This window comes from Acipenser ruthenus, chromosome 2, assembly GCF_902713425.1.
Source record: "Acipenser ruthenus chromosome 2, fAciRut3.2 maternal haplotype, whole genome shotgun sequence".
NCBI lineage: Eukaryota > Metazoa > Chordata > Actinopteri > Acipenseriformes > Acipenseridae > Acipenser > Acipenser ruthenus.
This window is the reverse complement of record NC_081190.1, coordinates 116,242,823-116,258,115: the sequence shown is the minus strand read 5'-3', so window position 1 is coordinate 116,258,115 and position 15,293 is coordinate 116,242,823. Positions and strand designations below refer to the sequence as shown.

General features: G+C 38.6%; 1 protein-coding gene across 1 annotated transcript in view; it reads left to right on the top strand.

The window, feature by feature from the left end:
* LOC117409353 (ankyrin repeat domain-containing protein 50-like) overlaps positions 1-14,014 on the top strand; it is a 34,906-nt gene extending 20,892 nt beyond the window's left edge. Inside the window, exons 4-5 of the mRNA XM_034015272.3 lie at positions 8,211-11,773; positions 12,213-14,014. Coding sequence (XP_033871163.2) covers positions 8,211-11,770 — 3,560 coding nt within the window. The 3' untranslated portion in view covers positions 11,771-11,773; positions 12,213-14,014. The remainder of the gene's footprint in view (positions 1-8,210; positions 11,774-12,212) is intronic.
* Positions 14,015-15,293: the final 1,279 nt, after the last annotated feature.

The following is a 15,293-nucleotide window of genomic DNA, read 5'->3' as shown; positions in this document are numbered from 1 at the left end:
ACTTTTTTTTTTTTGCTGCTTATAAAGTTAAAAGTATTGCCTTGGATAAATAGAAGGACTTCACTGGTTGCTTCACCTAGTAATATAATGGCATCACTTAAAAAATCTGAACATTTTCTGAACAATGGCTAAAAAGAGTTGGTCATTGAATAGGCAAGCATTGTGCTGTGCCTGCAAGCCTAAAACAACTGAGAAGTACCTGACAGGCTTAGTTTGGCTTCAAAGCCAGGCTCCCCCAATACTCTACAAAATCCCCTGCTCCAAACTGATTCCAGATTTTGTTGGAGGCCAGTAGCAGAGGTATGTGTAAGTAACGCTTCTGAACTGTTAATAAACCTCATTTATCTTTCATTTATTTATTTTTAATATAGCGCCTTTCACAATAAGAAATTGCTGCATAGCGCTTCACATGAATAAAAAACAAATATCAATAAAAAGAAAAACTAAAAACAGTAAAACAAGGCAGAAAATAAAAGGAACATCATTTTAGCATAAAAGCACTACCTTATAAAAGTGTGTTTTTAATCTTGTTTTAAAAGCAGTGCTTCCCTTCCAGAGCTATGCAGGTGATTCACAGTTTTGGGGCCCTGTAACTGAATGCTCTACCACCTGTGTTTTTTTAATTTTTATTTATTGTATTTTATTTGTGGGACAGTTAGCAACGTGGCATGAGATCCAGACTGCCCCCGAAGCAGCATTGCTTGTATGTGACTATTTAATAGCAGAGCAGTGGTTGTGAAAATCTTAAAAGGTTAAATGTACAAACATGGCTAGACTTGCCAGAAACTCAGCACTGCAGAAGGGCTTTCGAAGCTTGTATGTTTCTGTAGGCTGTAATACACAGCATGTTTGCCTGTCCTGTTTATCAAGCAATCTCATAACTTTTATGAAATGGGCCTCTGTTTACAAGCCTGGCACTTTTGAAAAACATTTTCTGCTTTTGTTGGGAGGGGAAGGAGTTTCGTCTACTTTTCCAGAGGCTCCTTGTGTGTTTTAAATGAAGGGTGCTTAAAATGAATGTCAACACAAATGTGACAACGACTAGCATGTCTGGACGTTTGATTGAATAGAGCCACAATACAGGGAAATAACACAGGACATAAAGCACCACTGGCTTTTAATTTTGTATTATTAAATCTTCTTCTATCCTTATGTTAGAAAGTCCAGCATTTGGCTCTTTAATCAAACCTTGGTGTTACTCGATCACAAGAGTAATTTGATGTGCTTGTTACTGTTGACCTGCTATTGACTTGCAAGGCATAACAAACTGCATTTTTCATCGTGTTCATAGGCCTGTTTTTACTGAAAAGTGGAAACATCCCTACAATGCAAGAACCTACTATGGTAGCCCCTAACACACACACAGCTGTTTTTAAAAACCTGCGTAATGAAGTATTCCCTGAAGCAGCTGTGCAGTATGGTAGAGGTGCACTTCAAGCTCACAGCTGTGGTAGGCAGCATGAAATAAAGTGAGCTGCTATCAGCCATAGCCTGTGTTCACGGGTGTGCTGTAATGCAGGTTAAACGCAGAGCTCTGAGCTAACTTGCCCTCAGTGTACTAGAGGGCCAGCAGTAGTTTTTCTGTGAAATATAATGAAAGGTTTATTCAATATTAAGGAAACGTGTATGTCAGTTTGATCACTTTCAGTGCTATACAGTTTTTACATTTTTTTCCATTAATACAAGCTTTTTTTTTATTTAAAGATGTATAATAGACATCTTTAAATAAAAACGACACAAAGTCCTGCCGAGCATTAATCTGAAGCAGATGTTTTGCTGCAAGAAAAGCTTTGTCAAGGAAAACTGATGCTGAACCGGATGGTTTAAGCTACTTGTGCATGAAAAATCACTTGGTCCATCAGATATTTACTTCCTTGTAATGTTATGCTGCATATGAGTTTGTCTGACAGGAGCTACTTTCCTGGCCTCAAGATTCTTGAAGTCGATATTTAAAAGCCAGTATTGAACAAGTCTAGGCTTGACTGTGCTTTTAAAAATTCTTCCAGCTAGTCTGTTGCTGTAATATTATGAGTTCAGGGAGGGTTTTTTTTTTCTTTTGTACTTTCTGCTTCGCAAGCTTTAATTTCTGTGCTAGACAGCTTTGAAAGTCCTCATACTGTATATAAACAAATTGTACATCTATGATAAAGTATTTAGTAAATGAATATGACTTGTTTAAAAAAAACAAAACAACATGTACTGTATTCATTTTTATACTTAAAATGCATGCATCAAGTGCTTTACGAAGATGTAGTATTACTGTAAAGGTAGTTGCATTCATTATTGTATTTCTTAAAAAAAAATACTGATTCTCATGTGTCTAAACATTATTTGCAACATTGGGTTAAATGCACAGTAAAGTATAATCCATTTGTGGTTTGGCATACACTACAATGAGCAGTGTTTGAATTTTAATTCAGTAGTCTAAGATAACACCCCTCAGGAAGCAAGCAAAGTGTTCTCCAAGACAGAGTTAGCCACCAGACACAATATGAAATAAATAAATAAATACACATGGATTACTTGTCATGACGCACGTGCATCAACATATGAAATGAACTAAATAAAAAAGCAAAATAGGCAAGCGTATGTTAATAAACTATAATAATAAACTAACAAACAAACTAACGTTAATAAACCTAAAGCAAAACAACACTGTCAAAAAGCTTAAATCGCTATGTACTGTGAAATTAGCTGGCGTGTGTGTTTCGGGCTATCACAATGGCAGAGGCAAAAATAATGGACATTTCTTAGGGTTAACTTAACGTTAATAAATTAACTGTCAAACTAAATTAACACAGCACCCCTACAACACATTACAAAATGCAACAGCAATATAAAAGACATGCACATTATTTAACAGAACGGTGAAGCAACTCGCCAGAACGGGAAACACCAAATTGCTTTGCGATTCAGGTTTTCTTCAAGAGCTCGAACAATTTCCAAACTTTATGTAGCAAGAGAAACAGCAGCGCATTTTACTGTTTGTTTACATGCAATTTTGTAGCGATGAGGTGGACTCTTGTAAATCAGACTACAAAACAGTACAATGATATGACAGCGATTCTGGAAAGATTTAATAAACCAATCCATGTCCCTCAAGGCACTCTCGCGATGACAAGATGCTTGTTTACAAAACAGTACTGTATCCATTGTGAATGAATCGTTATCGGTGCCAAGAAGGTGTTCTTTTAAGCAAATTTCCTGTTCCTTTAGCCGGAGCATTTGCAATGGGAAAAATAAGTTTCGCCACAAGGGTGTTCCCTTAGGTGAAGTGTTCTCTTAGGAGGTGTTCCTGTACATGGAGACTACTGTGGTTGTCTAGGTCTCTACTAAAAGTGTGATTGACAAAGTACATGTTGCCAGTTTGGAATGGTCATGGTTAACGCTTTCATTATTCACAAATCTTCATCCATAGTTTTTTTGTTTTGTTTTCTTTGTCACAGGAGTTGCAGTTTTCTCAAAGTGTTCTTTGAATGAATGTATCTGTGCCAGAGTTTATAGGGTCGAAATATTGTTTTTAGTTTGTGATGAATATTGGTTTTATTTCAAAGTTTCAAAATTGCCTAGTTTTGAATGTAGTTCTGCAGCATGGGGCTGGTATTTACACACCCAAGAGCCCCATGCGGGGCAGCAGTGTGGAGTAGTGGTTAGGGCTCTGGACTCTTGACCGGAGGGTTGTGAGTTCAATCCCCAGTGGGGGACACTGCTGTTGTACCCTTGAGCAAGGTACTTTACCTAGATTGCTCCAGTAAAAACCCAACTGTATAAATGGGTAATTGTATGTAAAATAATGTGATATCTGTATAATGTGAAATAATGTATAATGTGATATCTTGTAACAATTGTAAGTCGCCCTGGATAAGGGCGTCTGCTAAGAAATAAATAATAATAATAATAATAATACTCTGAAGTGTAGGTTGCTAGCATAGACAAATTTGGTTCAATGATTATTTTATTTATACATTTGGCAGTTATAGAAAAATAGAATCTTGTTATAAAGCCTTATTATTTATATATATATATATATTTATTTAGCTCAAAGAGCCAGCTGCCCAACGTTTCGATAAATAAAGCAAGCCTGCAAGACAATATTTATTTCTGCACTTAATTCCTGTCCCCCCACAGCTCCTTGCAGCCTCTGGTGAAACATGAGCAGCCCAGCTGTTCCCGGTGGTGGGGGAGGGCACCGTAAAATGAACTTGCTTTATTGTTGCTTTTTGTTTCAGTCAAGTTGCGCTTTTGCATTAAAGCTGAAATAACACGTGTCACGGATGTGGATATCATGTTGCTGTGGGTAGAAAAGAAGTGGAATATTAAGCTGCACTGTGCAGAAAAACCACAGGCTCCTTTATCATGTGGAAGATGAATTAAAGTAAGAAATGCAGAATTCTCTTGTGTGCATGTCAGAGATTTGCTGTTGTCTCTGATGGTGCGTTTCCTGTTTTGAGATAGAGGCCCGGTATAGAAATGGGATGCATTCCACCAGGACCCAAGAGGCACATCCTGCAGAAGCCTGTATAAATACATTAGCCAGCATGATTTCCATTGAAAAGATATAGAAACGCGTCTGTACATTTACAGCCTTCTAATAGTCTGCCGTACAGTACTTAACCTCTGTTGTGTTTGTTCTTTTTCACAAAATATATTCAATAGGATAATAATATTATATATAGTATTGTTTTTAAAGAACTTATGGGGTTATTCTGTCTGAATACATATGTATGTCAGTACTTTATTGGTGAACTACTTATTTAATTAATGTGGAATAAATCATGCAGCAAACATCTTGCGACTGCCAAGATAGCATGTCCTTAACCTAGTGAGGCCAGACTACAGAGTGAATGAAGGACGGTTTATACCTGAGGGTACTGACATCACAGTTTACATATCTCTGCAAACCCATAAATGTCTATCGTTCTGAAATTATCCAAGGGGTAAGACATTTTTTCTTTATAGTTTGACCAAATACTTTCCTGTGTCAACAAAAGCATTCTTGGAATAAGTTTTGTTTTTGCGTAACGGGTATTGTTTCTTTTCATTTAGAAAGCATGTTCAGTCTAAACACAAAAGAAATGAAAGATAACCAAAACTATTTTAAACATAACTAGTGTTTAAATACCGAAGCCTCTTGTATTTGCTAAGAATGTAATACCTGTTTAGCTTCTCTTTGTTTATTATATCATGTTAAGTTCAGATACTGCTGTACCATTTAGTTCCTAACAGTGGCTTTGGGTTATACAATACTTTCATATTGCTTCCTAAAATTTAAAACAATAGCACCATCAGCAAAGTAAACTTTTAAAGTGACTTAGCCACTGCTGTAACTAATATAAATAAGAGGGTTGGATTTCTTTAAAAAGGCTACACCAGTTATCACATCTTGTTTACATTGTGTTCTCTGTCTTTCCATGATAGCAGTCTGAGTCACAGCGATGTCAAACACCAGGGCAGGTAGGGTAGAACATCCAAATGCCAATGATCCACTTTGGAGCGAGACCTGGGAAAATGTAGGCCACACAAATCAAGTGCCTGAGCTGGGAATGGAGCTGCATAAAAGTCTTATTTCCTCCCCAGGTATTCATTGCAAACCACAATGTCCTGCATGGTAACTAGAAAGCTTACCAGGCTTAGACATTTCAAGCATTATAAAAGTAAAAGAGGCTAGGGCACAATGAACCTGATGTTGTTCTGTATAATGTGTGAAGCATGTGTTATCCCTGTACTCTCCATCCTTTTCCTCCAAACTAGACTTCCTGCTCAGCCTGGGCTTGTCCCAAATGTTTGAAAGCATTAAACAGTGGAGGGCCATTGGGTCACTAACTGGAAATACTGGGTGTCTGCTGGGAGTAGTAATGGAAAAAAGTTCACAGTGATGCAGTAAAATGTTATCATGCACTGGATGTGTATCATTTAAAGACACTTGATAATGTCATTTCCACTAGCAGGCTGTAGATTTCACTGTGTGATGAAACGTGTGAGAGCTGGAGGATTGTTTTGAGGCCCTGCCTGACGAGCTCAGTCACGTAATTACAGTAGGTTGTCCCACACTGGTTTAATAACTAAAGATAAAGAAAAGATTAAAGTATGAAGAATTGTGGAAAATACAGAGCCTTAAATAATCTTTATTGTGAAGCTGTGTTTGTTGTGGAGCTATACACAAAGGCTGTGTGTTCTCCCTCTTGGAAGTTCAATGTAGATTGACTTCTGTAATGACCATGAGCTCTGTAGGAAGCCAGGAAATGCATTCAGAGCAGAACTGTTTATTGAACAGCCAGGGAATTGAATACATCAGAGAATCCAGCACTTCTGTTTCCACTTCTGTCTACATATTTTAGCAATGCAGCAGTAGGGAATGTGCTGCTGGGTGTTTTGTTAGCGGTGCACGTTTGTTTCATTTTGCAGTGCGAGAGACCCTGGGAACAGTTACAGTAGGCCATGTATAAATATGGTCTGCTCTTGGGCATTATGGCACTGAAGAGATTCCAGTGCATTAGTGAACAAACCATTTCTACCTCGGAGTTGAATTTATTTATTGCTAGAGGGTACAGATTTTTTTAAAACTCTTGTACTGTACATTGCATACAAATATTGTTCAAGTATAAGCACAGGTTATGTTCTATGTACCCGATCTTCTCATTAAGGAAGGGGGAAAGCGTTTTCGTTTCTAGTACTTGATTTGCAGCTTCAAGTTCTCCTCAAGGGGGATTTCATGGCTTCTTGTTGGTGTCAGTAGCTGCATGCCGACCTTTGCCAAGTCATGCTTTAATCTTCAGGTACTTTAAATAGTACCAGTGGCGGGCCGACTAATCTGATGGACTTGCATCCTAAAATATATCGTTACAGTACACTTGTACATTCAATTCATGGAACAGGAAAGCTTTTGTTTTTCTTATACATATTAAGTATATATAGTTCTTTTTTTTTTGCAACCCCAAAACTTTTTCTTTTTGTCTTTCTACCCTTCATACAATTCATCGTTTGAAAACTGTTTCTCGTCTGTCAGAAAAAAAGTACTTGATGTGGTGTAATCTGGCACAAATGAACTGAGTATAAGTAAGACAGTAAAAAGCTTTATGTTCTTCAGTTTTCTATTGAGTTTTCTAACTCCTTTCTCCTGTACATCAAATCACAGCTGGCTTGAATTTTCCTTTTGTCAGTGTCAATCTTGTCACATTTCTGTAGTCAACCAAATAATTTTGAAACCACGCATTGTTTAAGACACCAGTGTATGTTTTATAAAGAATTAAGACCACAGTGCTTACTTGCAGTTGCCAGTTTACAGAGAAAGATCAAATCATGAAACATTGAAACATGAAACATTCTGGGTGATTCCTCCAAGTTATTTTTAGTAAAAAGTATGCAAACTGTAGATACTGTTGTTGTTGTTTTTTTTTTTTTTTTTTTTTATCTGGGCCTCTGAGTGCCTATGGAAACTCAAAGTATAACCCTGTTTAGACAGCTGTGTGAGATGCACTGTCCAGCAAAAATAAATAAATAAAAAAATAGGTTGATTGTGAATACCCTTATTTATTTCTTAGCAGACACCCTTAACCAGGACGACTTACAATTGTTACAAGATATCACATTATACATTATTTCACATTATACAGATATTACATTATTTTTACATTCAATTACCCATTTATACAGTTGGATTTTTACTGGAGCAATCTAGGTAAAGTACCTTGCTCAAGGGTACAGCAGCAGTGTCCCCCACCTGGGATTGAACCCACGACCCTCCGGTCCAGAGCCTAAGAAACTGACTATTACATTTAAGCAAAACACTGGCTCACAGTACAATTTTGCTTAAACAATGTGCCGCTAGTTTTAGGTAATTTCTAATTTAATACAGGCATTGGTACTGTAAGAGTAAAACTAGTTAGTCAGACATGTCTTATTCCAGCAACAGAATATTTTCATTGCTGTTACTTTTGCAGCGTAATTTAAACTTGGGGCTTTCTAAACCTTGGGTCTTTTTGAAGTATTGGATCTTAATAGGCCTTTGTTTGGTTGAGAATATAAAACTTAAAAGTAAGGTGTTTTAAATAGAACACAAATGAAACATTCATTTTAAACTTAAAAATGTTGCTCCACAATCTACTGCATGAATTTAATGTTCCTCGTTAAAACAAAGAAGTGGATCATTAGGAGTACTAAGAACTGAACCAATCCGATTGTTATCTGTCTCTCTCTTTGTTTTTTTGCAGGTTTTCGTAAAATCAGTCTTGATGACCTCCGTAAAGCTTACATAGTCAAGGATGTTCAACAGTATATTCTTCACCGATTGGATCAAGAAGAAGCGCTGAGGCAACACCTCACGAAAGAAACAGCAGAGATGTTAAATCAACTCCACATCAAAAGCAGCGGATGCTTCCTTTACTTAGAACGAGTACTGGATGGAGTTGTTGAAAGTTTCATCATGCTGCGAGAGATTCGTGACATCCCAGGGACATTAAATGGACTCTACCTGTGGCTTTGCCAGAGACTGTTTGTGAGAAAACAGTTTGCGAAAGTCCAGCCAATCCTGAATGTGATTCTGGCAGCATGTCGACCCCTAACAGTCATGGAACTTTATCACGCAGTGTGGACAAAAAATATGTCATTGACAGTGGAGGAATTTCAAAAGAAACTAGATATTCTGTCAAAGCTGCTTGTTGCTGGCCTTGAGAACACTAAAATCCTTTTTCATTACAGTTTTGCAGAGTGGTTGTTGGACGTAAAGCACTGCACACAAAAATATTTGTGTAACGCAGCTGAGGGACATAGGATGATGGCAATGAGTTACACTTGCAGAGGCAAGGAACTTGCGCCACTAGAAGTGCAAGAGTTTGCATTGCACCTCATTAAGTCCAGCCTACAGTTAGAGCCCTGTAGCCTAGCACTGTGGATGGTATGGAACGACACCCCTACAAAAGACTCATTGACATCCTCAATTCCCAAAGAACAGGAAGTGTTACAGTTGTTGGTGAAGGCTGGTGCTCACGTCAATAGCGAAGACGATCATGCATCTTGCATCGTACAACAGGCCTTGGAAAGGGAGGACTCCATTAGGACTTTACTAGATAATGGAAGTTCTGTAAACCAAAGTGACGCCAGTGGAAGAACTTTGTTAGCTAATGCTGCATACAGTGGAAATCTTGATGTGGTTAACTTGCTCATTTCCAGAGGATCCAATTTGGAGATTGAAGATGGTCATGGACAGACTGCACTTACACTTTCTGCGAGGCAGGGGCACACCAAGGTGGTGAACTGCTTAATTGGCTGTGGGGCGAATATAAATCACACAGATCAGGATGGTTGGACAGCACTGAGGTCTGCAGCCTGGGGAGGACACTCTGAGGTGGTATCTGCACTTTTGTATGCTGGTGCCAAAGTAGACTGTGCTGATGCTGACAGTAGAACTGCCTTGAGAGCAGCAGCTTGGGGGGGACATGAGGACATTGTGCTAAATTTACTCCAGCATGGGGCAGAAGTCAATAAAGCTGATAATGAAGGAAGGACTGCTCTCATTGCAGCAGCATATATGGGTCACAGAGAGATTGTGGAGCACCTGCTTGGTCATGGAGCTGAGGTAAATCATGAAGATGTCGATGGAAGGACCGCTTTATCAGTAGCTGCACTGTGTGTGCCTGCTAGCAAGGGGCATGCCTCTGTAGTCAGCCTTCTTATTGACCGGGGAGCAGAAGTTGACCACTGTGACAAGGATGTCATGACTCCGTTGTTGGTAGCAGCCTATGAAGGACATGTTGATGTAGTTGATTTGCTGCTGGAAGGGGGAGCAGATGTTGATCATACAGACAATAATGGGCGCACTCCTCTTCTTGCAGCTGCTTCTATGGGCCATGCCTCGGTTGTAAACACCCTCTTGTTTTGGGGAGCAGCTGTGGATAGCATTGACAGTGAAGGAAGAACTGTATTGTGTATAGCCTCGGCACAAGGGAATGTGGAAGTTGTGCGGACTCTGCTGGACAGAGGATTAGATGAGAATCATAGAGATGATGCTGGCTGGACTCCATTGCATATGGCCTCATTTGAAGGGCATAGATTAGTGTGTGAAGCTCTTATTGAACAAGGTGGCCGATGTGTTGAAGTTGATAATGATGGTCGAATTCCATTGATATTGTCTGCCCAAGAAGGTCACTACGACTGTGTGCAGATACTGCTTGAAAACAAATCCAGCGTTGATCAAAGAGGCTACGATGGAAGGAATTCATTAAGAGTCGCTGCCTTAGACGGTCATAGAGACATTGTTGAACTGCTTCTTAGCCATGGAGCTGATATAGACGGTAAAGATGCTGATGGCCGCCCTACTCTATACATCTTGGCACTTGAAAATCAATTGGCCATGGCAGAATACTTCTTAGAAAACGGAGCAAATGTGGAAGGGAGTGATACAGATGGAAGAACGGCTCTTCATGTTTCCTGCTGGCAGGGGCATTTAGAAATGGTGCGGTTGTTGATTAACCATCATGCTGATGTCAGCTCTGCTGATAACGAGAAGCGTTCTGCTTTACAGTCTGCCGCATGGCAGGGGCACATCAAGGTGGTCCAGCTGCTGATTGATAAGGGCACTCATGTTGACCACACGTGTAATCAGGGAGCCACTGCGCTCAGCATTGCAGCCCAGGAAGGACACTTGGATGTGGTTCAGATACTGTTGGAAAATGGCGCTGATCCAAACCATGCAGATCAATTTGGCCGAACGGCAATGCGAGTTGCAGCAAAAGGGGGTCACTCCCCAATAATAAAACTGCTTGAAAAGTATGGAGCCTCTAGCCTGAATGGCTGTAGTCCTTCTCCTGTACACACAATGGAACAAAAAGCCCCACTTTCTGTTACAGCAAAAATGCATTCAATAACGATAAAATCTAACAGCTCTGGCAGCACGGGTGTTGGGGATTTGCATCCTTCAGACCATGGCATGGCAAATGGACCTGTCCATGCCTTCAGCTCTCCTTCAGAATCTCCTGACTCAACTGTGGATCGGAAAAAGTCCTCACTGTCTAATAACTCTCTTAAAAGTTCTCAAAACTCCTCCTTGCGAACTACATCTTCTACTGCAACTGCCCAGACTGTACCTATTGACAGTTTCCATGCTATGACTTTTACTGAACAAATTCAGCAGCATTCTTTGCCTCGTAGCCGAAGCAGACAGTCCATCGTTTCACCCTCTTCTACAACTAGGTCTATAGGACAGCATCCTAGTTCCCCCTCCAGTGAATTTGAATGGAGCCAAGTAAATCCCAGTCTGAAGTCATCTAAAGGAAGTAAAACTGGGAAAAATGCATCAAATGGCTCCAGCAAGGGTGGTTCAGGAGGGAGGAAGTCCAAAAACAGTGGTTCCTCTCAGCCACACGTTTCAGAATATGAAATGACACAGTTCGACAAGAAAAAGGCTGTAACAAAGCCTGTATCAAATGTGGGAGTGGCCATAAAACAGATTTCTGCAGAACCTCAGTGTACAATTGTGGTGCCACCACCACAGGAAGACATCGGGAGATCACAGCAGCAGTTTGTAATTCAGCAGCAAAGCAGTGCAGAAAAGAAAAGGAACGGCATAATGACCAACCCAAACTACCATCTTCAAGGAAATCAGGTTTTCCTCGGAAGAGTTTCTGTCCCGAGAACTGTCCATGATCGAGCCCACCAGGAGGTTCTGGATGGTTACCCAGTGAGGGAGACGGAAATAACCCTTAAACAAGCTCTGAAACTTCAGATTGAAGGAACGGACCCCAGCTTCAGCTACAAAAAGGAAACTCCGTTGTAGCCTGTAAGTTTTGATTTCTTGTGAAATTGAAAGGTCTTGGAGGGTTAGGCTTTTTGTGAGTACATGCAGGAAGTGCTTCAATTGGACTTAGTGGTTCAGGCAACATTCTCCACTAGCTGCTATGAGCAAGCCATATTCTTATATTGTGGTTTGTTTGTTTGTTTGTTTGTGAGACTAGGGACACGATTTTTCCACAATGGCAAATGTAGGCCCTGGTCTTCTTTTCAAGTACAACCTTCTCGATTTCTTTCTTGTACCACGTTGTTTAAAGAAATATGGTACATTGCTGAGATACATTTGCAAGTAACACACACAAAAAAATGTAGCTAATATATATTTTTTTGTTGTTTCAATTTTCTTTTTCAGATGTAATAATAAAAAATGAAATTTTACATATACAGCGACAGGAAATCTGTAGTTACCTCTTTTCTTTTTATTTTAGACATCTTGAACAGAATCCATCATACAACAATTGGAAAGACCGGAGCCAAAGGAACCTCTTTTATCTGCAGAAAAACTGAACACTTTTTTTTTTTTTTTTTTTTCCACGGTCCAGAGTGAAAGCATGGAATACTTAAACATCTGGGGAAGAATGTGATTGCATTGACTGAACCTGCAATGTGCCTACGTTTGTGACGGCCTTTTCAGTGTAACCCTGCACGCTTGATAATTTTTATTTAATGTATCATGTATTTAATATGCAGAGTATGCACTTTTCAGAAAGTAGATTTCTCCCAATAGATCCATTGTTGGAAGTATGGGTTGCTTTTTCCTCTGCCAGCATACACACATCATGGGGAGTTGGAAAGTAGAGTGTGTTGAAGCATGTAACACATTGTAGGTCAAGAATTTGACAGGATAAGATTACCTTCGATAATTTGCTTTCAGCAACAGGAAGTCGATAATAATCCGCTCATAATACAACATATGTAAATGTACTATGGTTCTTGTGTATTGTATTTTACTTATGCTCATAGTAATGGTATTTTACAGTATGGGTATAATCAAACCTATTTATTATGGAAAAAGCCACTTGCATTGCATATTGTATGTTATACCATGGTGCTGTAGTGATTGTATACTGCAAGATATTTGGGGGCTGTGTTTGATCCCAGTTTTTGTTTTTTTCTTTGAACGCCATAGTATTATATTATTGGAACTTCTGAGGAGGTAGCTAAAACACAAAGAACAAATGCATTTACTTTGTCCCTGTGGGACCTTTACTACTTAGAAGAATGGGTAGAATTGATGCAGAAATCATTTTGATTTAAAATAGTGTGCCAGAAAATGTGTGATTTGTCGCAGAAACACGCGTGTAGTTAGTGCATTTTAGAATACTAAACCCACAGGGATCATTCTAATGCAATAGAAGATACTGCTACACTGTTCTGTTTTTAGGGTGATCTTGCTTGTCGTTGGGATTATATAGAAACATTTTTGGTTACACAGCATGAATTGTGGCAAAAGTTTACAGGTCTCCACGGTTTCACAAGAGGATTGGATTTCCAGACAGTTTTCAGAATTAGGTGCAGTCGTATTTGGTTTTGAAACAGATGTTGGAAACCCAATGTGTGTCATGACTCTGAAAGTCTAGGAAATAACGGAGAGAAAAAGTATTGTTTGCAGAGGCTGCATTTCCAATCCGCATGGGATGGGTCTGAAAAAAGCTTAGAATTGGAGCGTGAAGCGCTCTCAGAATTTCAACATCTGTTTCCACTGGGCCTGTTGAGTAGTAATCTCATAAATTTGCTGGCTATCCAAAATTAAGATAGAGCGTTCATTTATGCACAGCTATACTAAATGAATAACAAAGTGGAAAAACATAATGTATGCAGAACTTCATTTAATTTACGGAGGAAGGATCAGAAAACATGGCACTGCATCAAACAGCATTGGATAAAAGCAACTAACTAAAGGGTTTCAGTGTTTCACATTCAATGTGCAAGCCAGCACAAAGTGGGGAATGCAGATAGGAAGCAGAGGGTTTGTTTAAAGGGTTCCTTTGCCCTCAGTCATATCCCAGACATTATTCATAATCATGTTGCCAACTTTCCTTTTTTTTGTTTGTTTTTTTGGCTGTTCAAATGCCTGTTCATGCAATTTGGCAGTTAGTTGTAAATAGCTTATAATGTACATTGAATTTCTCATTTTAAGATTTTTATTTTATTCATTGTATTATATGGAGCTGAAATTCTTTATGCATATTAAAGTGCTTAATAAATACATTTGCTTTTCTGCATATAACTTGTCTGTCTCTTTATTAATTTGTTTCTGTAGTGACAGGTCTTTAAATGAATGTTGGCGATAATGGTAGCATTCCAATGTTATGTCTTGGTTTTTCATACCTTCGTGTGTGTGTGTGTTTTAATGAATGTGTGTCTGTTGAACATACTGCACTACTGACAGAGGCTAAGTAATTCACATTCACAATAGAAGCAGTTGAGAAGCTTTTCTGGCCAGTCTTCAGTTTTACCCATGATATTTACCCGGAAACACTGAAAACAGTATTTTTCTTTTGGGTGGGGGCGTTGGTTCCCTATCAAGTACGAAATATAACCGTTACCGTATAGGTGCTTACCTTGTGAAGACCCCGATCCTGAATAAATTAGACAGATTTATTTGCATCTGTATTTTGCTAATTGTGTATTCCACTAATTTATGCAATAATTACTTACATTGTTTTAGTTTTTCTATTTGCACATAATTTTGTGCACATAGGGCCTCATTTACTAAAGGGCTCTAAATGTAGTTAGTGCGCTCGTAAAGGAGTGAGCCTAACATGCGTGATAAATCTACATGTACTGCCCTTTTACTAATAGAGAACGCATCAATTTGTGTGCACACTATTCGACTCATTTACATGCCATAGTGCGCACACTAAATTTAGTGCAAGTGATAATTTAATTTGCACGATAATGTCCGAGACTACACGTGAACACCTTCATTTAAAAAGTCCCAGCAGTCCAGCAGGGGACAGGCAGAGGCAATGTAAAGTGAAACTGCACTGCTTTCCTTTTAATTTTTACATGTATTCCTTATCTGATGTAAAAAAAAAATAGAAAAAAGCCCTTTTCCTCAGTTTTTTAATGCATATATAATAAGTCATGTTGTGCAATGGCATATTTTTCTTTTTGTTCTGCTTACTCGAGAAATATCGATTGATGAGACGTAACCTCAATTCTCTTCCTTGTCAGCATTGCCACCCTGCAGATCAGGCTGCATCGACCGGGATGCCAGTGCTATGCGAGTACAATTATTATTATTTATTTATAAAGTAGTATAGTTGAACTGATATTTTCAACAAAATTATTTTATAGTTATGCATTTATATATACAACTTACTGCAATCTCAATTGTGTTTCTTTACAAATTCCTTTAATCCTTTTTGTTTATTAACTTTTTAAAGTATTTTAAAGTGCAACATTATTATTATTATTATTATTATTATTATTATTATTATTATTATTATTATTATTATTATTATTATTATTATTATTATGTTGTTGTTGTTAAGCACAATCTC